General features: G+C 45.7%; 1 protein-coding gene across 2 annotated transcripts; it reads left to right on the forward strand.

Annotated features, from left to right (window-relative positions):
• Positions 1–200: 200 nt before the first annotated feature.
• On the forward strand, positions 201–20,021 carry TSPAN31 (tetraspanin 31). Of its 2 annotated transcripts, XM_018566598.1 has the most exons (6): positions 201–464; positions 12,847–13,014; positions 14,266–14,346; positions 16,442–16,579; positions 17,123–17,236; positions 19,815–20,021. In XM_018566598.1, the coding sequence occupies exons 1-6, from the start codon at positions 402–404 to the stop codon at positions 19,887–19,889; spliced, it is 639 nt and encodes a 212-aa protein (XP_018422100.1). In that variant the 5' UTR covers positions 201–401; the 3' UTR covers positions 19,890–20,021. The 2 variants fall into 2 exon arrangements, with proteins under 2 accessions (XP_018422100.1, XP_018422101.1); XM_018566599.1 differs by lacking the exons at positions 12,847–13,014; positions 14,266–14,346.
• Positions 20,022–20,413: the final 392 nt, after the last annotated feature.

Here is a 20,413-nt window from a genome sequence, read left to right on the forward strand (position 1 = left end):
GTCAATTGTCATAGGGAAATGACGAAAACAAACAGCAACAAATAGCTTAGCCCACACTTCCTCTACAGCATCACGCGACACGCACTACACCCCGGCGTACGGAACAACAGTGTTTATACTGAAGGGAGTGGCTGGCGTACCAAGATGGCAGCTCCCTGGGATTTCGTACAACGTCACAACTGCGCCAGCGTAGCGCGTCAGCAGGGGAAGCCCGATCGATGGAAGGACGGAGAAGATTCACACGCAACCAATCAGCGATCTCGTCTGTCTCTAGGGAGCAAGGGTGGTGACGTCACTGGACAGCGGGCCGGTGGGGAGAAAGAAAGAAAGAAAGGAGCTCCTCATTTAAAGAGACCCCTCCAGTGATTCGGCGGAGCTCGGCCAGAGCCCACGTCGGGAGGATGGTGTGCGGCGGCTTCACCTGCTCCAAGAATGCGCTGTGTGCGCTCAACGTGGTCTACATGGTAAGAATAGCGGAACATCAGTGTGTGTGTGAGGCATTCCGTCATCGTATCATCATAGGAGCCTCCCTGCTGTCTGCTTCTCCCGCCCGGCCTGTCAGTGGTCCAGAGCAGGGCCTACACCGGCTGATTATAGGCTGGATACTTCGCTGACTACTGTATAGGAATCATTTGTCTGATCTGTAGAATCTGCCTTGTGGAATATTACCATGACCCTCTGCTCAGACCTAGGGGGACCCATACACTATACAATCTCTTTTAGTTTCACCATCTGCTGTGTAGTGCAAGGGCCCGTCTGATGGAATTAAGTGTTTAGCTGTGTCATCATATTACATAGCTAAATGAGTTTGTACAATCAGATTGTATAGTGTATGGCCAGCCTTGGTGATCTCTGGGGTGGTAAATAAATGGATTGTACGCATGTGTGGCCCAATCTATGAGTGACCAGGTCTAGCTCGTCTCCCATTTGTGTACATCACAATCTCTGGTCAGTTCTATGGAAGGTTTATCCATTATTTGTCTGTGGTGGGTGGCTGTACATTAGGAATGTATGGAGATTGTGTCGTGCATATGTGAAGAAAACAAGAACGACTGTGAGCCATACAGGAGTCTGCGGGATCCCAGTGATGTTCTTGTGGAGGGAGGACTTTTAAAGGGTAACCCCTGCCAACAAAGCGTTGAAGCTAACCATATCTAGACTGATGACTTCTATAAGACGTACTTCTATTGATAGGTTTTCTACACTTTCTCTGCTCCGTGCTGCCTCGGGTCTGCATCTCATGCCGCCACAGTCATCGGTGACTGGCTTCTTCTCATCTGTGCCATCCCATTGATGACATCGGCACCAAGCATGTAGAGCAGGGATAGCTAAACTCTGGCCCTCCAGCTGTGGTGAAACTACAAATCTCATTAGGCTTTGTAAACTCTGAGTCAGATGCACAATGAGATTTGTGGTGTCACCACAGCTGGAGGTCTGCAGTTTAGCTACCGCTGATGTATAAACAAACCGAACCTGACCCTCTACATTTGCCATGGTGTCTGTATTGCGAGTGCCATTGTACCGGCCTGCAGCCATGTTAGTGGGTGGGCAACATATACTAAATAAATACATTTAAAAAGATCTCATGAAACATTTCACAAATTCCTGGGAGATCTTTCAGCTTACAAACTATGTTTCCCGCTGGTGATGTAGCCCTCCCAAGGGCCAGTTGTGAGGTCAATGTTGTGTCCCTCGTGCCTCCAAGCGCCAGAAAGTGGAATGAGGTTAAATGTGAGCAGACAAATATATTGCGTGTGTTTTGGGTGTAAACTTTAAAGGAGAACTATGAGGTGAGTGCTTTTCACTCGCCTCATAGTTCTAGCCGACCTGTGACAATGAGACTGTCACAGGTCGGCTCAATAGATCGGGAGGTGAGCGAACACATACCAGCGTTCGCTCACCTCTCGATCCTGTCACGGCTCTCTGCTGTGACAGGGGAGGGGCTGGATTCCCCGCTCCCATCTGCCAGCGCTGGCAGATGGATCGGGAGGGGGCGGGTACCTCTGCCTCTAGATAGGCAGAGCCAGCTGTCACTCACGCAGCTGGGCGGATCCAGACATAATTGTCGGGATCCGCTTCAGCTGCAGCGTCTCAGTATGCCGCGAGCAGTAGCTTGCGGTATACTGTGGCGTCTCAGTATACCGCGAGCTGTAGCTCGCGATATACTGAGCTTAGGGTGACGGGAGGACGCAAGTTTGTGTCCTCCCGTTACCCTAAGGCAGTGGTTCTCAACCTGTGGGTTGGTACCCCCTCGGGGGTTCGAATGACAATTTGCCAGGGGTCGCCTAGTGACTCTCGGCCGCCGGGAGAGAAACACTTTCTCCCGGAAAAATCGTGGGCCGCCGTAAGTCAGAAAAAAAAACCCACCATAGGAATGCATAGCTAGATTCCTATTGGCTATTTCACTTTGTAAAAGCCAATAGCAAACTAGCTATTGCACCCACTCTCTGACGCTGCCAATCAGCAGAGGGGGACCTGAAGTTCTCCATCAGGTCCCCTTCTAGTGATTGACAGCAGCAGAGGACGGGTGCAATATGTATGTATTCAAGCAAAAAAATATGTAAAACACACTTCTAGCTATGCATTCCATTTTCCTGGTCCGCAGCTGCAGAGATCGGGAAATGTCTCAGTGCCTGTGATTGGCACTGCGCGCTGTCAGCTTCCTGGCGGGCTCGGCACGTGGAGCTGCGAACACGCCCGAGCCCATCCTATCAGTGACAGTACTGCAGAGTATGTACCTCATACTTTAAATCCAATTCTTCTAGTTCCAGCTGCAGAGCCCGGTCCTGTCTTTGCCTATAGCAGTGGTTCTCAACCTGTGGGTCGCTGTGCAAGGTGAGAGTCCTCCTCAGCTCTCTCCTAGCGCAGCCTTGTCAGTTCTCCCGCCACACCGCCAGATGTCGCTGCAGCAGCCGCGTCATCCCGAAATTTTACCTTTGGGGGTCACCACAACTTGGCAAATGTTACCAAGGTGGTCCCGGCCCTAGAAAGGTTGAGAACCACTGCCCTAAGGAGAACTATGGGGAAAAGCCTTAACCCCATAGTTCTCCTTTTAAAAGCAGGCAAAAGGGCGGAAGTGACTTCCAGCTCTGTACCTGGAGGAACCAGGGATTTTTTTTTATTGCTTTTGATAGCCATAGGGCACCATTAGAGAGCAGGTTGCTAGGCCTGAACACTGTCAGAGGGGATAAGGTCACATGTTCCCCCAAACTCTGCAAGCTGTAGGTAGTGTCACCGGCTGTGACAAAGGAAGGAATGGCGAGGGAGTGTAGGGATGCACTGATATCAGTATCGGTGCCAATACTGGGCATTTTCACAAGAACTCGTACTAGTGAAAATTCCCTGATACTAAACGCTGATACAGTCACTTTACATTTTTAAAATGAAGCCGCTGCCTGAGGTCCTGCACTTGCTGAGGACCTCTGCAGCTTTCCTGTGAACCTTGCACATTTTGCAGTATAAGCTGGTGCCGCATCTCCTCCTCCTTTCTGGAACAATGCCGCCCGTGTGACCTTCTGAGACCCTGTGAGATCCTCCACCGAAAACATTAGGCCGGCACCCCGGAGCAGCACAGAGTATGTAGCTTCATATTCTACATTGCCGTATAATGTATTGCAGGGACTTGTGGTCCTCTATAGCTAGTGCCATTTGGCATTGCTGGGATTTGTAGTCTGGGATTTTGTAGCGGGTGGTATTATTCTGTATTTCTGAGATTTGTAGTCCCTCTACAGCTTGGAGTCAGTGGCAGAACTACCAAGGTCACAGAGGTTGCAGCTGCGACCAGGAACTGGCGCTCCACCACTGTCCTAAAATCATTAGTCTGTATTGTTTTTAGAAAAACTGTCACATGACTCAAAGGGAAAAAAAAAGGGAATTGGTGTTGGTAAGAACGTGAGGAAAAGTATCAGGCACGGAGCTTCACATGCAGTGTGTGAGGGGAGTGCAGCCAGATGATTGAGTGCATCTTCAGCCAATCGGCTCACGCGTAACAACCGGATAGAGTTTGCATTGTGATGCGTGGGTTTATACGCGCGTGCCGATTGGCTGATGATGACATTTTTCATCTCGACACGCTCAGCTATGCGAGCTCTCGTAAGCTGACGTGCCGGGGAAAAAAATGACATGACACTGCACGCGAAGGCAGCACACCACCGTTCCGCGCTGCTTCAGGTGCAGGGTGTCACAGCCTTAAGTGGGGCCATGACCAGGGTGACCATGTCTCTTTAGGGAAGATCTCTACAAAGTATCAATTTAGAGTTTATTAGAAAAGTGTAGAAAATATATAACCTACACTCCCGCCTTCACTGGCGGTCGCGCAACTTTTTTACCGCAAATCGCGGTAAAAAAACGCGCGACAGGCCCGCATAATACAATACGCCTAGGTGTGAATGGGGCCTAAGTGCTTGTTTTTCTAGGGGGTGATCTAATACAGAGGAATTTTTACCTTGATCTAGAGTCCTGCAGTATTCCTCTCTGCTGGTTTCAGTTGGGACAACCAGCAACCCAAGCCCGCTCTCCATCCAGTCTTGTCATCACCCCTCTATTTAACATCGTCATTTACATGGTTGGACTGCTGGTCCTGTATTGAATGTAATGACCTAGGAGTCTCCAACCACAGTGGCCAGTGGGGGGGAGCAAATATTCGACCCATCTGACTAGTGAAATTACTTGTAACGGTGGCTTTTAAATACATGGGCCACAGGACCAGAGTGCGAATATGTAAATGTGACCTGGTGTTAACAGGGTAACTTTAGCATCTCCCTGGTACTTAACTCTTACCCAACTCTGAAACTTAATCTGATTCCAAGACTTAACTTTTAATCTCCTTCTATACTAATCAATTGGATTGCAAAAGCAACTTGAGGCAATTTAGGAGTACAAGACAGCAGGAGGCCAGAGTGAAGTTTGGAGTTCACTGCCTGTGAAGGAACTCCAAAGCATCTAAAACTGATCTTCGAATGCCCCTGAAGCAGTTCTATATTGCTTGTCTGCACCCTGCCAGTGCGAAGCTTCAAAAAGAGTTGTGTGGAACCCCTTGGATTTCACAGGGATTGGTGCTTTGTACCTTAGAATCATTTTAGATTAGGTGAATGTCATTTATCCAACAATATTGTGATCTTAAAGAGGAACTGACTTTTTGTTTTTTTTTAAGTTGTACCCCCCAAAAAAAACAGAGCAAAGGACTAGTCAACAACTTAGTCCTGGGTGAAGCATCTTGGGGAGTATGATGTCATCTGTAGGCGGAAGCATTTCTTTTCAGTCTGCTATCCCTAGTGATTACTCATTGGGACCGTTGTTGTGTCACTTTAACTTTTCAGTGGCTCATTAGGGTAGAGGCACAAGCAAGGACTTGTGTGAGATGACATATACACACAGCCAAGTACATAGAGACTACTACCCACGTATAAGGATTTACGGTGTCATCTAAAACCACCAAATGACAATGCAGGCAGCAATAAAAAAAAGATAGCAACCCCAAAACATATCTTGGCTATTTTTGATCTGGGACACCGGATGAGTGCAATGAAATAGAGCCACAGGAGGGAAAATCCAGAAATCTGACTATGTAGCACAAATCTGATATAGCAAGCATGTTAGAGGGACACTGGAAAATGACATGAATAATTGAAAATGTGTGCTCACTAAAAATACACTATAGATCTACATGTCGGCTGCGGAGCTTTTATCTATTCTGCAAAATGGAAAAACAATCCCCAAGGTCGTATTTTTCTAGTACTTGCTGGGTCACTCATTACAAAGACCGGCGCATGAACCTGTGACACTGCTGCAGAGCGAACGCTGAGGACAAAAGACAAACACAACCTGTCCTCCAATAATTAGGACACGGAGAAGTAGGATTAGTCACAACACATGATTAAGACCTCATTCACACTTGCATTTTTATGCGGAGGTCTGTCTGCAAAATCTGCCAGGTGTGGATTTCTATCGTCCGGCGCCCCGGGACATGCAGTGGCGGGCGGGTAGTTTTTTTTTTTTCTACATTCATCCCTGTGTAATGTTGGGGAGATCACAGAGCACTCGCACAGGGCTTTTCCATAAACATTTTCCTCCTCGGGCAACTCACAGGTGAAAAACACAAATGAAGACTCAACTTCAGCATATAATGAAGACTCAACTTCAGCATATAACACAAAGATTACTGATCTTCTCCAGCAAATAGGGTATATTGTCTCACCGATTCAAGGTTGTCCTGTTCACTCACAGGGTCCCAGTCCCAGGGCATAACGTTTGCCTTAACAAAACGTCTCGGGGGTACTTCATACCCTTTGGCCACTTTCAGCAGCTTTCCACACACCTTGTGCCTGGCTCTCTCAGCCTGTTACCTCCTCCACCCTCCCTGGCTGTTCTGTGTGTGGCTCCACTACACCAGCTGGCTTGGCCCTCGTGTGCCTACAGCACACACCACACCACCTCTGGTCTGGCTTCTTAATGAGGCTGCCCTCAGCCACCTGATCAGCCCAGACTAGTCGTTGGCAACGCCTGGCCCCAGGACTGGAGATTTCATCCCAGCTCTAAGAAACCTCCAGATCCCAGCTACCCGGAAGAATCTGAAAAGCCAGGTTCTTTTATAAAATGGTTTATATCCTGGACCCGCTGAGATTCCTGGTTGCCAAAGTTGTCATACTACTGCCATGCACTGAAGCAACAGGGCTATATGTAGAGGGGGAGCCATTTTTGTACGAGCGATCTTGAGCGGCTGCACAGCCGCTCACGATCACTTGTAAGCAGCCTGATTGTCACTCCTCCTCCTCTCCACGAACACCGGCTCTCTCCTCGCCCGCTGCCTCCCTCCCTGCCGTGGTTTTCAAGGTCCCCTGCTCTTCTGGGCTGTCGGAGTTGACAGGTTTAATCAAGAGAACCTGTCACCTCCAAATGCTATCACACAGGGGCTTGTTAGCTCCTGTGTGATAGAAATAATGTTAGGGAGGGGGGGGGGGGTAATTTAAAAAAATAATTATAAAAAAAATTAGAAAAAAAACAAAGTAAATTTAATTAAAGTGATTAAGTAAAAAAAAGAAATTACAAAAAATAGTAAAAACTAAAAACATAAAGTGATAAAAATAACAAAGTAAAAGATATTAAGATAAATACAAATGTAAAATATTAAAACCAACCAGGGCTGCAGCTAACGATTATTTTCATAATCGATTTTTTTGCCCGTTTATTAGTTGTTGCAGTCCTAAATGAACCCCATCTGCATGCAAATAAACCTGTGTGTGTACCCACATTGAGTGCTGCCCCCATTCCACTGTGTGACATATTGTGGTAGCCGGGCAGCAGCGCTCTCTAACACGAATATCATGCTACAAATGCTAAGAGGTATGTATACATATAAAAGGCAAAGGAAAATGTTCAGGGATTTAGGGCGAAAAAGGTCTGGGGGCCCAAGGGGATAAATCGGCAGGTTTCATTGAACTCCAGCCATAAAGGTCCTTGTTCAAACACTTCCTGGGCTTGTTCATGCGATTTTTCCGGTCCTGATCTGGTGCGGATCTGCAGATGCGGTGCTCTGCATGCAGTGCATTTTGACGCGTTTTTACCGCAAACCCGACGCTGACGGTTCTTTTTTTTTTTTGTGTAAGCCGTGGGGCTGTCAGTATGCAGATTCTTCCTCTGAGGTCACTTCCGCCATCTCTTAACAACCACTTCCCTTTGTGTATGTATAGCTGGTGATCAGACATGTATCACATGTTTGCAGTCATGGTGTTGGTGCTGGCTACAGCAATCTGCAGAGAACAAGCCCGCAGGAGACGTCGTTATTGGATTTTGGAGTTTATATGAGGATTTGCGAGCTCACTTTTTTCTTTTGCTTGGCTGCAGTGCAGTCCCTTTACGTTGCGTTTTTGACCCGTTCGTGCGTTTCCTGACCGGACAAAATGTGACATGCAGTATTTTTTCTGTCGTGACCTGAACGGACTGCGCACGTGAGAACTGTAGCCCATAAAACACATTGGGATGCATTTTAAGTGCAGGAGCGAACAGATCTGGTCAGGACAGAATCCGGACATTGTGTTAACAAGCCCAAAAGGATGACAACATAACCCAACTGTTATCTTGTGTTGTCGCCCTATTACATTGGTTTCTGATGTGGCAGTTTCAACTCGCTTTAGGCCTCATTCACACACAACGCAAGAGCAAAATTGTATATTGCGTACATGGGCGTATTTATATGTGCGCATATGCGTGCACTATATGCAATCCCAGAATGCATCATTCGTAATAGAAATTTAATGAACTGTATATGAGCATTAAATACACAGAAATACGCTGCCTGGACACATCTTGGTTCCATTCTGTTTTTGTGCATGTTTACGCTACGCAAATATACGGCTCCATATGCAGCTATGTGTATGCATACGCATTTATTTGCATATGCTGCATATGGTATAATACGCGCATATACGCGTGGTAGTGTGAATGAGGCCTTACTCTGGTTTCAAGTTGTCATCTGCAAGAAATCCGTCCTGACATATGCCATGCAGCAATAGCTGAAGCCAGTGCACATAAACAGGAAGTGGCTGCAAAGAACAGCCCCAGGACAGCAGCACTGATGCTGCAAAGGATGAAAATAAATACAATAAAATAAAGCAAGCATTTAATTAAAGCCAAATCCACAACAATTGTGTGATGCAAAGCACTTTGTAGCAAAGTAAATGTCACTTCCAGCTTACATCTACTCATAATACACCCATTCTGTCTGAAATGTGTCATCTGGAGAGGAAGTGGAAATCTCGCACGTGAGGGCAGAGGCAGCAGTAAACACCAGCAAAGTTTTAAACCATTTTCACTGGACTAAAAAACAGTCTTGGCCACATATACACTGCGCTGTTTTCAGTTAGACCAGGGGTAGGGTGACTCTGCACTCCAGCTGTGGTATAACTATGAATCCCACCATGCATCTGCCTTTGGGAGTCATGTCTGTGTCTGTCACTCTAGCAGTGCCTTATGGGACTTGTAGTTTCACCAGAGCTGGCGAGCCAAGGTTTCCTGTCCATGAGTTAGACCAGGGATGGCCAAACTGCGGCCCTCCAGCTGTGGTGGAACTACGTATCCCATGAGGCTTTGCAAGATTCTCACAGCCACAGACATGACTCCCCGAGAGAGATGCTTCATGGGATTTGTTGTTTCACCACAGCTGGAGGGCCGGGGTTTTGCCATCCCTGAGTTAGACTGACCAAACTACTAGAACCTCAAGGCTATGTTCACATTATATGCAGTGACCTGTGGTTTTCTGCACGGGTCACCACTAGGGCACATAGAAAACAATTGTTTGCCCCAATATGTGTCACATGTACACCACAATGTTGGTGTGATGTGCAGCGCAGGAAAATGCAGACAAGCTGCCATTGGATGGCACCAGAGGTCACTGCAGTGCAGCCACTGAATGGAGTGTACACTTTGTATACGCTCGATCAAGGTTAGAAAAAAAAAAAGTAACCAGTGTAATGTGCTGAAACGGCATATCACGCCACCCTGTCCCACAAATCCCCCATCATCACCCACCACGCTGGAACTCGCACAGATGATTGCCTGCATGCTACATTGCAGGTGTGAATGAGGGCCTAGTAACACTTGCAGGTCTAAATGCCCTTTCGTTGTTCGCTCTCTGTTCTCTCCTCCCATCAGCACGTTCCTTGCATTTCTGCACACCTTCCTGGCTTCTTGTACTGCTCCTCCCTCCCCAGTCTCAGCTCTGCTTTACAGGGACTGCAACATGCTGATATTAGGTCAAATTCCCGTACTTGCACAGAAACCAATGACAGGATATAATAATACAGGGCTACATTAATTTGTGTATTTTATATCGGCCTGTAAGGCTGGAAGTGTGTGTTTGAGCCTCACTAAGCTTCGCCTGTAGAGTAGTGACGTAGGCTACTTCTGTTAGAAAGAATAATCTCTCCCGTATGCTTTCCATATGGTGTTAGAGGTACGTCACAGTACTGGAAAATGCACAGGTGTGATCGGGCCGAGGTCCCTCATCATATTTGCCTTGGGCTGCTGTGACAAAGATTTTTACCATATTACACCAAGCAACAGATCTGTTGCATCTGGTAGAGAATCTGCAATATGATCTCATCCACCACTTGCTGACTATACAGGTGCCCATACACCTGCCGATTATCATACGGTAGTTGTGGGTGATCCCGCGATCGTACGATAGTCAGCAGGTGTATGGGCAGCGTGCGACCTCTTCTACTGTACGTAAAGGTTGGACACCGGCACTCCAAAGCAAGTTCAGTACGTGTTTATTAACGTACTAGTTGCAAGGAGAACACTATACAACTTTCAGGGTCTCACAGGATCCCCTTCATCGGGCAAACAAGTCATCCCCTTCATCGGGCAAACAAGTCATGACTTGTTTGCCCGATGAAGGGGATCCTGTGAGACCCTGAAACGTTTGTATAGTGTTCTACTTGCAACTAGTACGTTAATGAACACGTACTGAACTTGCTTTGGAGCGCCGGTGTCCAACCTTTACTTATCCAACCATATATGTCCAACCTTATATACTTTACTATATTTTGTCAGAAGCCATCCGCTGACGCCTGCTGCACCCACCTTCCATGTTTGGAGCAGCGGCTCTGAGTGTGATGGATACACGGACTGTATCTCCTCTACTGTACGGTCGCACGACATTTGTCTTCCGAGCACGCTTGAAAACCTGCCGAAAATGTACATACAATTTTCGGCGGGTTAGTGGCGTGCTCAGGACACGAATGCCGCACGGGCCTTTGTGCACAAGCGCACACTGCCCGCTCAGCACTGCAATCATCGGAAGCAGTGATTATCGCAAGTACGATCTGCCTGTCCAAGATGGGCAAATCGTACGAAATTTGAATACCCTTACAACCATCGCACAACGAAAGTCGTGCGATGGTTGTAAGGTGTATGGCCAGCTTAAGGCTGTTCTATAATATCTGGATGCAAATGAAACGGGTGCCCACAGCCACCAATACGTTCTTGTCTTGTCATTGATAGGGAGTGTTGCTATGGGCAACTGCTTCACTTTTTTTTTTACAGATTTCTTTCCTCCAGTTTTTCCATAACTGTCCCCTGTGGTTCGACCAGAGCTGCTTTAAACTGCACCTGTGCTTTGCCCATACAAAATAAAGCAACAGGTTCCATGTCGCCATTTTTAATATTTGCAAGAAAAGTAGGTTTCGTTTTGAGACGCGCACGTTTGCAAATCTCCTTTCAAAGTTTGTAAATGGGATCTCTAATGGCATAGTCCATCTTCTAGAAATAAAATAATTACTGCGCATACACATTGATAAAAGAAAACAATGCGCATTTAATCATTTTTTTGCATTGGAGCCTGCAAAGCATTTGCAACCCATGATCAGTGGATCGTAGGTGCAAAGCTCAGGCTCTCAAAGACTGTTCCTCTAGCTCCAGTTCTGTATGGCTGCCGCTTGGAATTTCTCTTATTATTCTAGTATTGCATTTTAGGCTAGGTTCACACCTGCACTACACCGTCGTGTGGTCCTGCACGATGCAGGAAGCGTGATTGCCGCGCAGCCCCATTGATTTCCATGGGGTGACATCAGCGCGGCAATCGCAGAAAAAAAAAGTACAAGTACCTTCTGGTCACGATACATGACGCATGGCTGTTTTAGATGCGATCGGGTTTGGAAGCACGGGTGGAATCGCGGCGGTAGACCGTGCGATCCGCATGGCGTGACTGGGGTGCCATTAGAAAAGTATAGTATTCCCTGGAGCTTCCGTAGGCAGAACAGTGTCACCCTAGAACCGGTGGGCAGCGGTCTAGTAACCGCTGGGGCTCTGGGGGAGAACGGTGCTGTCTTTGGATCTGGGGATGGAAGGCTAATATCCCCTGGAGTTATGGGTAGGTACCTTGGGGGGGTGGCGGGTTTCCTTTTCCTCCTAGGTTGCTTCTGGGTTGGTGCAACAGGCTTGTCCCTGATTGTAGGCAGAAATCAGAAATCCTTCCAGTGATAATGCCTTCTGGTAGGAGTGGGGCTGCCCTTGTCTGGCTGGAAGCACAAGAAGCTCTGGGTTATCTGCCCCAGGGGTGCCAAAGAAACAGTGCATCTGAGACCCCACAAGTGTGGCACTAGGTCACCATCATTTTTTGCTTTTCTTTCACATGCCTCCTAGGCAGGTCTTCTGGCTAGTTTTGGAGCAATTTTTTTTGTAGGCCTGCCATGTACAGCACATGGCAGGCACTTATTTATGCTGGGCTTTTGGGGGCCTATCCTGATGTGGAGGGGAGGATCTATGGCCTTAATGGGTCTTTTTCCTTCACCCACTCAGGGGTCTCTCTCTTTGCGAGAGCCCCTATAGTACTTGAACGACCGGCTTCAGCTGGTCCCTAAAGGATTAGGGTCAGCCAGGTTTACCCACTAGGTAGACCAGAGGAGTGCCTTTCCCCTGTCATGGGCCTTGTGCCCCAGGGGGTCCAGGAATATCGAGGCCCTCTTTTTCGGAGGAGGACTAAACCACACTTGTACATTTTTTTTTTCTGTGCTGTGATTTTACGGTTGACTTTTCTTGTTCACAGGGGTTTGTTCTACAATACACGCGGAGCTTCAAAATAAATGAAACATTTGAGTACTAACATGCGTTCCATTAGTACACATGGCAGTTCAGAAGCTATTTGACCTGCCTTGCATTGCTCTGGATTTCTTTGGAAGCTGCATTTCCTTTTGAGGTGCATTTGACCTGCAGGTCAAACAAAACCTTTTCATGTGAAACTCAGCGCAGCTGGAAATTCAGTTTTTGACTAAAACGTCATCACCGATTTAATCTGCTTTTTTTCTCTTGTTGTAACATTGCTATAACTTTTCTCTCTTCTTCTTTCAGCTGGTTGGCCTCCTGCTGATTGGTGTGGCGGCATGGGGAAAAGGCTTTGGAATCGTCTCCAGCATCGAGATTATTGGGGGAGTCATCGCAGTTGGCGTTTTCCTACTCCTTATTGCTATTGTTGGCTTAATTGGAGCAGTTAGTCACCATCAAGTGATGCTCTTCATTGTATCCTTATGTGCTATTCATTGTGTGTGGTGTTTTTGTAATAAGGGTGTGCATGTGAAAGTTAAAGTCAAACTCCAGCAATAGCCAAATACAATTTTATCAATCAAAAGGTTTGTGTGTAGGTTCATTGGGTCCTGTGATCTGAAATGCCTTGATCTTGCTGCACAGCTTGTCTCACCTGGCTGCCAGTAATGCACTTAATGCATAGAATATTACTGGATGTCGAGTTCTTAGGGGTATATTAAGCATCAGAGATTGTTGATCCAGGGAATATCCGATTGTCTTATGGGATAAGGAAGGAATTTATTTTTCCCCTGTTGGAGCAAATTGAACCATGCTTTATAGGGGTGTTTTTTTTGCCTTCCTCTGGATCAACAAGGGGGGTAACTGGGCATAGCGCTCTGTTTAGGATTTTTTTCCTTTAAAAAAAAAATATATATCTCTATAGGTTGAACTCGATGGACTTGTGTCTTTCAACCTAACTATGTAACATTGCTGGCTAAATGACCAGTACGGGAACAGGCAACACTGGGAGCTGAAACAAAACAAATTGGTGTCTTCTGTCTGGCCACTGTGTGTGAATTCCAAAAGTGGCTGGACACTTTTTTCTGGAACACAGTTTACTGTAATCAGTTGTTTGCTTAGAGTTCTGCTTTACAGCTTAATTCCAGCCAAATGTATTTTAGTTCTGGATAGAGCATCAGAAAACATTGATGTCAGGTTTTAATTTCTGTTTGTGACCCCCCATTGTGGAGATTATTTTTCTCACTTCCTATCCCTGTGGTGCCTGTATGGGGAAAACAAAGCGGGAGGGGAATAAAGCTAAAAGGGCATCACCAGAACAGAAAGTCATGGACAATATATAAAAACATTATAGCAAGAGATTTTCTGTCACTTCCTCTTCTGACAGGAAGTGATGGAAACCCCCAGTTCGGGCACCGACAGCAATTAAACCTGACAGGGATTATCATGCTTCCCCCACCCTGTCCAAAACAAAATAGGTTTTTGCTGGAGTTTGGAGAAAATAAATCTTGGTGCACAGCCATATGGTTTTATGACACAAGCTGGAGAGTAATAAGGTAAGCAGCTCTGATCCAATACCTTCTCGTATGTATTCCTGATGAATATAGGGTATTGTGGTGCGCAGATCCTGAGTGAGTTTTGTTTCTGATGACACGCTCTCCTGTCATTTTTGTAATAGTTTTTCTTCATAATAGCTTTCAATGGTATTCATCTTTAACTCGAATCCAGTACATGGTGGTGTTAATACTCATCTTTATTTTCCAACTGGTGGTATCTTGCTCCTGTTTGGCTATGAACAGATCGCAACAAGTAAGATCTTGTCTTATGTCGTATGTTGGTGTGCTCTTAATAGAATAAGCGCATTCCAAGAAAATGCATTTAAAGGGTTAGAAGGAGGTTATTCCAGATTTTTAACTAGGGCAACTAAAATCAGAAAAAGTTCCATAATCGGAGTGGACCTATACCCAGAATAAAATTGGGCACATGTTGTTGTTTAAACACTTTTCAGGTAACCAAAAGAGAATATCCACTTCTGCAGCCCAATGGGGAGAAGACCTATTTTATATTTATTACATATTCTCATTCAGCATAAAAATGGTTGCTTACCATTTTACTTTTTTTCTGAAAACTTCAAAATCTAGTTGTAAACAACAAATCTGTCCTGATAAAGGGTTCTGACCACAGAATAGGTTACATGGCAGGAACTGGCCCATTCAGAATTCTATCCTTACAAAAGAATGGTGACGTGTACCTCTCTGCCATTCAGTCTTGTGGAAGTAGGGCCATGTCCTCTCAGATGTTGGTACTTTTGTAATTCCCATTGCATAGATCATTATTTTCTTACACAGATTTAAAAACAATCTGGAAGTGACTGTGAACTACTGCCTGAGGCACTCTCATTCTACCACCACAGGGACAGACAGATAATCACAAGGAGTGCTGGAAATCAGGAATGCTGTTTGCCTTTATCAGTCTGTCTGTGACTTCCCTGTTCTCTATACATAAACAGTGTGCAGCTTGTGCTGGTGTGGGAGCTTAGATCTGAATGCCGTGAAGCACTTGGCTGCTATCAACACATTGGCTAAGTTCTTACACATTCTCCTTTTAACCACTTGAAGACCAGCGCTGCAGTACTTTGACATTTATTCAGTCATACAACGCTGAACTAAATCGAATTTTATACAATTTTTGGGGGGGACAGATAGAGCTTTCTTTTGGTGGTATTTAATCACTGGGGGGGGTTTATACTAATAAGAAGAAAGTACCGAACATTTTGAAAACAAACTGTTTTCCCTACGTTATGTTAGGAAATATTTTATTAGCCAAATTTTTGGTAAAACATAAAAGACGGGGTCACGTAAATAGACACCAAACATGTCAAGCCTTAAAATTGCGTGCGCCCGCAAAATCACAAAAGACTACCATAATCATAATTGGCCATAGGCAATGCTTTAAAAGCTTTTACTGCTCATCAATTTAGTGTTAACGGTGAGTGATGGCCCTAGAATTATTGCTCGCACTCCGACGAGGCGCCCTTGACCTGTGTGGAAGCATGGGACTTTAAAAACTTTTTTATTTTTATATATCTATGTAACTTTTTTTAAACTTGCTTTTTTTAACACTTCACTTTTTTGCTCTCACATAGGGGGCTAACAAGCCTCCTATGTGATGGCACATATACACTATAAGGTCCTAATTTATGGAGACATCAGGGATCTATTAAACCCCTAGGGACCCCAAAGAATCTGATGACGCAGAGATTTGCTTCTTCGGCTACAGCAGCTGGAGAAATGACAGACTGAAACCGGAAGTGGTATAATACACATCACTTCCGGGTCCAGTGATCAGAGGGGAGATCAGCCAGTGGAAGTTTGCTGATCTCACTCTGATACAGCCACAGAGACCCCCATGCTTGAGGACAGCGAAGCCCGAGATAGCTGGGGGGGTTGCAGGAGCGCACCCTTTCCACACCATACAACCGATAGAGCCGCCCGGATACTTGTATGTATCAACTTTCCTGCGCACGGGAGTCAGAAAGGTTGTTTATAAATTCCCACGCTACGTTAGTAGTCGGCTGTCTGGCCGTTTAATTACAGCAGCCGGATGGCAAGTGGTTAAACTCTTGCAGTCGTTGCTGCAGCATTGTGTGCCAGCATTGTTTCTTATGTCGTATAATTTGGAAACAAGTCAGTTAGGTCATGGAGACCCCAGATATTTTAGTAGGCCTGGAATTCCCTCCCTGCACAACAATAGAAAAAGAAAGAAGTACGGAAAGTAAAGCACTAGAAGTTTTTGGTGCCCTGGCTTACCTGGTTGCTGTGTACATTTTGTCCTGTTTGTTGTATGCATAGCTTTTTTTTTGCAGGATATAGATCTGTATTGAAAAGTATTCTGATTATTCCAGGAGCACTTCCTGAACAACACATGGATCCACCTTGGTAATGTCACTCGAAAAGAGATGGAGAAAAACTTGAATTGCTGCGGTCTATTAAACACCACAGATAGCAAAGATTTCAAGGCAGAATTTTCTTCCTGTGAAGCGGTACGTGTTGTGATGTGTAACGCATTATTGTCAGATGTTTTAGTAAATATTTTTGCCATTATTATACACAGAATACATATTGCCAAGTGGCTTCACCACCTGGTTGAATTGGCACATTATTATATGCTGCACCCTTGATTGTTAAAGCTGAACTCCAGGCAAACGGCTAAATACACAGATGAAATCCAAGGAAGGTGTTTTACCTGCTTTTCATTACACAAAACTTTGGTGTCTTCTTCCGGCTCTGTAGTGTGACACAGGGGAGTCGCAAAGGTGCCAATCAATTTGCAGGTAAGGCAGGTCCCATATTTGTGTATTTTGCAGTTTTTCCTGGAGGTTTACTTTGGAGTATCACCACATTTTGTTATTTCTTGCCTGACATTGGCAACTGATCTGATGTTCCGATGAAGAGACTATATTATAAGAGCGGATGAGTCGTCCTGGAGGTTTTCTGACTCATTAGTCACGTGTCTGTTATGCTTTGATTGGCTTATGGGCACATTTTGTGCTGATCAATGGCCTTTGTTTTTCTCTCGCATTCAGGAGTGTAAGATGAAGCATTCACAGTGTGAAACATGTGGCGATAAAATGTTGAATCATGCTGGTGAAGCCTTGAAAATCCTCGGAGGTGTGGGACTCTTCTTCAGCTTCACAGAGGTAAATGCATAATTTGATTTTTAAACCCAATATCTGTCAGAAACCTTTTAGTCACCACTCCATGTCTGTTGTCATTATGGGATCCAGGGGGTTTCCTCACTGGTGGTGCTGGCTAATAAGAAGAATGCTGGGCAAAACTTTTATTAACTCTTGCAGTGGGGCTACCTAAGGGTTAACTGCTCATTTTTGTCTAGGTGCTATAAAAGTTATACTCACCCGAAGCGCCGAGCCAACTCCCTGCTTCTCTGGTGCAGCAGTGGGATGTTCTTTGGGGTCCTCACACCTATACACTGTGTATAGAACGTGATGATTTACAGCAGTGGTTCTCAACCTTTCTAGGGCCGGGGCCCCTTGGTAACATTTGCCAAGTTGTGGTGACCCCCAACAGAGCGCTGGACTCGGGACTTGGTAAGGCACTGGACTTAGAAATAAAAATAGAAGCACACTCACAAGAATGCAAGCCCTCCCCAGCCCCTGCTACCTGCTCTGTCTCCATGCAGCCTCCTCAGCCTCAACACTGCTCAGATGCCCGCCTCCTGCAGAGCACGCACTGTATGGGAGGCAGGAGGACAGCAGCGGCTCTGAATAGAAAAGCCCTGCTGTACACACTCCCCGGCCACTAAATGTCGCTGCAGCGGCCAGGGAATGTGTATAGCGGCACTTTTGTATTCACAGCCCCTGCTGTCCTCCCACTGACTGACACTGCTGCGCTAGGAGGAGGCTGAGGAGGCTCTCACCCAGCGCAGCAGAAATGGACGCGGTGACCCACTCAACAATGGGTTGCGACCCACAGGTTGAGAACCGCTGATCTACAGGACCTTAGGCCACTCAGTGGATGGGGAAAGAGGCTAGGAGAACTGGTCTATGAACAAGCTGGCTCCGCAATTCGGGTGAGTATAATTTTTGGGGGGGTTTAGCACCCAAACAAAAAGTAGCAGTTAACCCTTGCAGTGCGGGGAAAGCCCCACTGCAAGAGTTAATAAGTTTTGCCTGGAGTTCTTTAACATATAAAGAGCATTCTATGAAACCATGCACAAGTATATCTCTTCCTGGATTTATAACCAAGTCAAATGTGAAATGGCTATTTTTAGGCTCCCTTTAAAGAATTATTGTGCAGTTTAATTGTAATGAGAACAAACTGAAAGCGCATGACTGTTGCACAAGCGTCTCTGTACTGTCCAGAGACAGCTGACTGTCAGCATTCTCACATTGCGCAAATTGCATTTATAGACATGGTGTGAGCACACTGATTTCCTCTTTTTATTCTGTACATCAGCAACAATCCTGGTTTGTCCATTGACCCTAAAACATTGTCACACTATAGAGGAGTGAACATGCTACTTCTGCAAATAGCCAATAACCTTAAAACCGAAGCGCCCGGTGGGAGCTGCCATAGGGGAAGCGAGATGGTCAGAGGAGACCCATATACCCCTTCATTTAGACTCCTATTCACAGATAAATCCAGTCATGGCAATATGCAAGAACAGTACCTATGCCTAGAAGAGCATGCAGGTGCAGTACTGGTACCTAGCAAATTCTCTAGGAAGGGAGCACTCTGAGAATAGTGGCCCCAAAGCAAAGTGTTGTGTTTTTGAAGGACGCAGTCGCAATTCATTTTACAGTCAGATGGGTCTGGAATGTATTGTTCTAGATTCTAGAAGTAGAAAACAAAGTCCAATGTTTCAAATTGGAAGTGATGTTCCTTTTGATGCTAAAAATTGTTTACAAGGCTGACACGAATGGGCTTCAAATGTACTGTCTTTGTCTTAATAAGAGTCTTTAATTATTTTAGACTTATAAGCTCTACTTGGCCTTTAAGGAAATTAATGTGACCATCCTGCACTTTAGGCAAAGTTTACATGTCTGACCATGTTTCATGTTACACCCATGGTCAGATTGTAACCACTCCCCCTAAATCACAGGGGTTATTCCCACAGGCTTGTCTCTTCTTGTGTGAATTCGGCGTGGCTGTGCATGATTCCATCCACTCAGGCATGTCATCCATTCACAGATCCTTTGATTCTTCTCAATGGAATGAAAATGCAGTGATGTCACCGCACTTGTAGTCCACTGACGCTTCTCCCGCTTGTGTTACTGAATGTCTGTACTGTACTGAGGTATGGACAGGAGGAAGAGTCTGCAGGAGCCAGAGCGGTCAGAAAAAAATAGTGCATGCAGCATTTTTTTGCACCGCACCGGAACGCAGGCACTGATGTGCCAAACGTGTCGATAATCGCACTGCGGCCGGTGGGCGTGACTGCGGTGCCATTGACTTCATTGCACCGCCATGCCCCCTCCCGCCCCAAAACAAAGTGACCCGACCAGAAAGCAATCCAGTGCGTTCCAACACCAATCGGGCCGGAACGGACTGGGGCTGGTGTCAACTATCCCTTCTAACTTTCACTTGGCAGTCTTCGCCAACAGCTAAAACAAACCGTTGCAGACTAGTTGTCACAATTTGCATATGTTTTAATAAATGGCTTGGATGGAAATGAGATTGCTGGGTAGGTGTAGGTAGAAGACAGCTGTTGATGGTTTTGCCTGCTTATCCGATGTCCTGTCTGCTTTCTTTTTTCAGATCCTCGGTGTTTGGCTTGCATTTCGGTACAGGAACCAGAAAGACCCTCGTGCAAATCCAAGTGCTTTTCTATAGTGTTACTGAAAATCTCCCCGCAATCTTTCAATCATACATAATTGTATTTTTCAGTTTTAGTCCCATCTCTTAGCGGCTAATTTCTGACACTATGGTTCCATGTTCAGATTGGCTAGAAGAAAGGGACGGGGAGCAACAGACGAACCTGTCATGACAACAATCAGACCACAATTTTTTGGGGGGGTTATCGTGAACCAAAAATGAGATGTCTTGTGATGCTGAGCATTCAGTGTTCAATCCGTGGATCCTAAGACAGAACACTTGTATGCTAGCAATGTGGCCACTTGCATGTCCACTTCATATTTTCAGTAGTGTCATATGATGTCCCAAGCAGTGCATGGTGGGAAAAGGGACACTTTTTTTTTTTTTTTTCCATGATTTTTAGAGAGCGGATTGAATGATAGGTCGATTGATGTATGTTAAAAATACGTATCGGTCATTCTTGAGATGATGTTTCTTAGACTCATGGCAAAGGGTGAATAAAGAATACTTTGTGTAGTGTTTTTATAGAACCACTGGACTTT

The sequence above is a fragment of the Nanorana parkeri genome, unplaced genomic scaffold (assembly GCF_000935625.1).
Source record: "Nanorana parkeri isolate BGI_ZX_2015 unplaced genomic scaffold, ASM93562v1 scaffold961, whole genome shotgun sequence".
NCBI classification, from domain to species: Eukaryota; Metazoa; Chordata; class Amphibia; order Anura; family Dicroglossidae; genus Nanorana; species Nanorana parkeri.

Excerpts from the sequence above, each read along its gene's own strand:
- TSPAN31 (XM_018566598.1), top strand. The coding sequence starts at position 402 with ATGGTGTGCGGCGGCTTCACCTGCTCCAAGAATGCGCTGTGTGCGCTC. Across the intron at positions 14,347-16,441 it reads CTATGAACAGATCGCAACAA|GAGCACTTCCTGAACAACAC; the intron begins GTAAGATCTTGT and ends TGATTATTCCAG. Across the intron at positions 17,237-19,814 it reads TCTTCTTCAGCTTCACAGAG|ATCCTCGGTGTTTGGCTTGC; the intron begins GTAAATGCATAA and ends TTCTTTTTTCAG.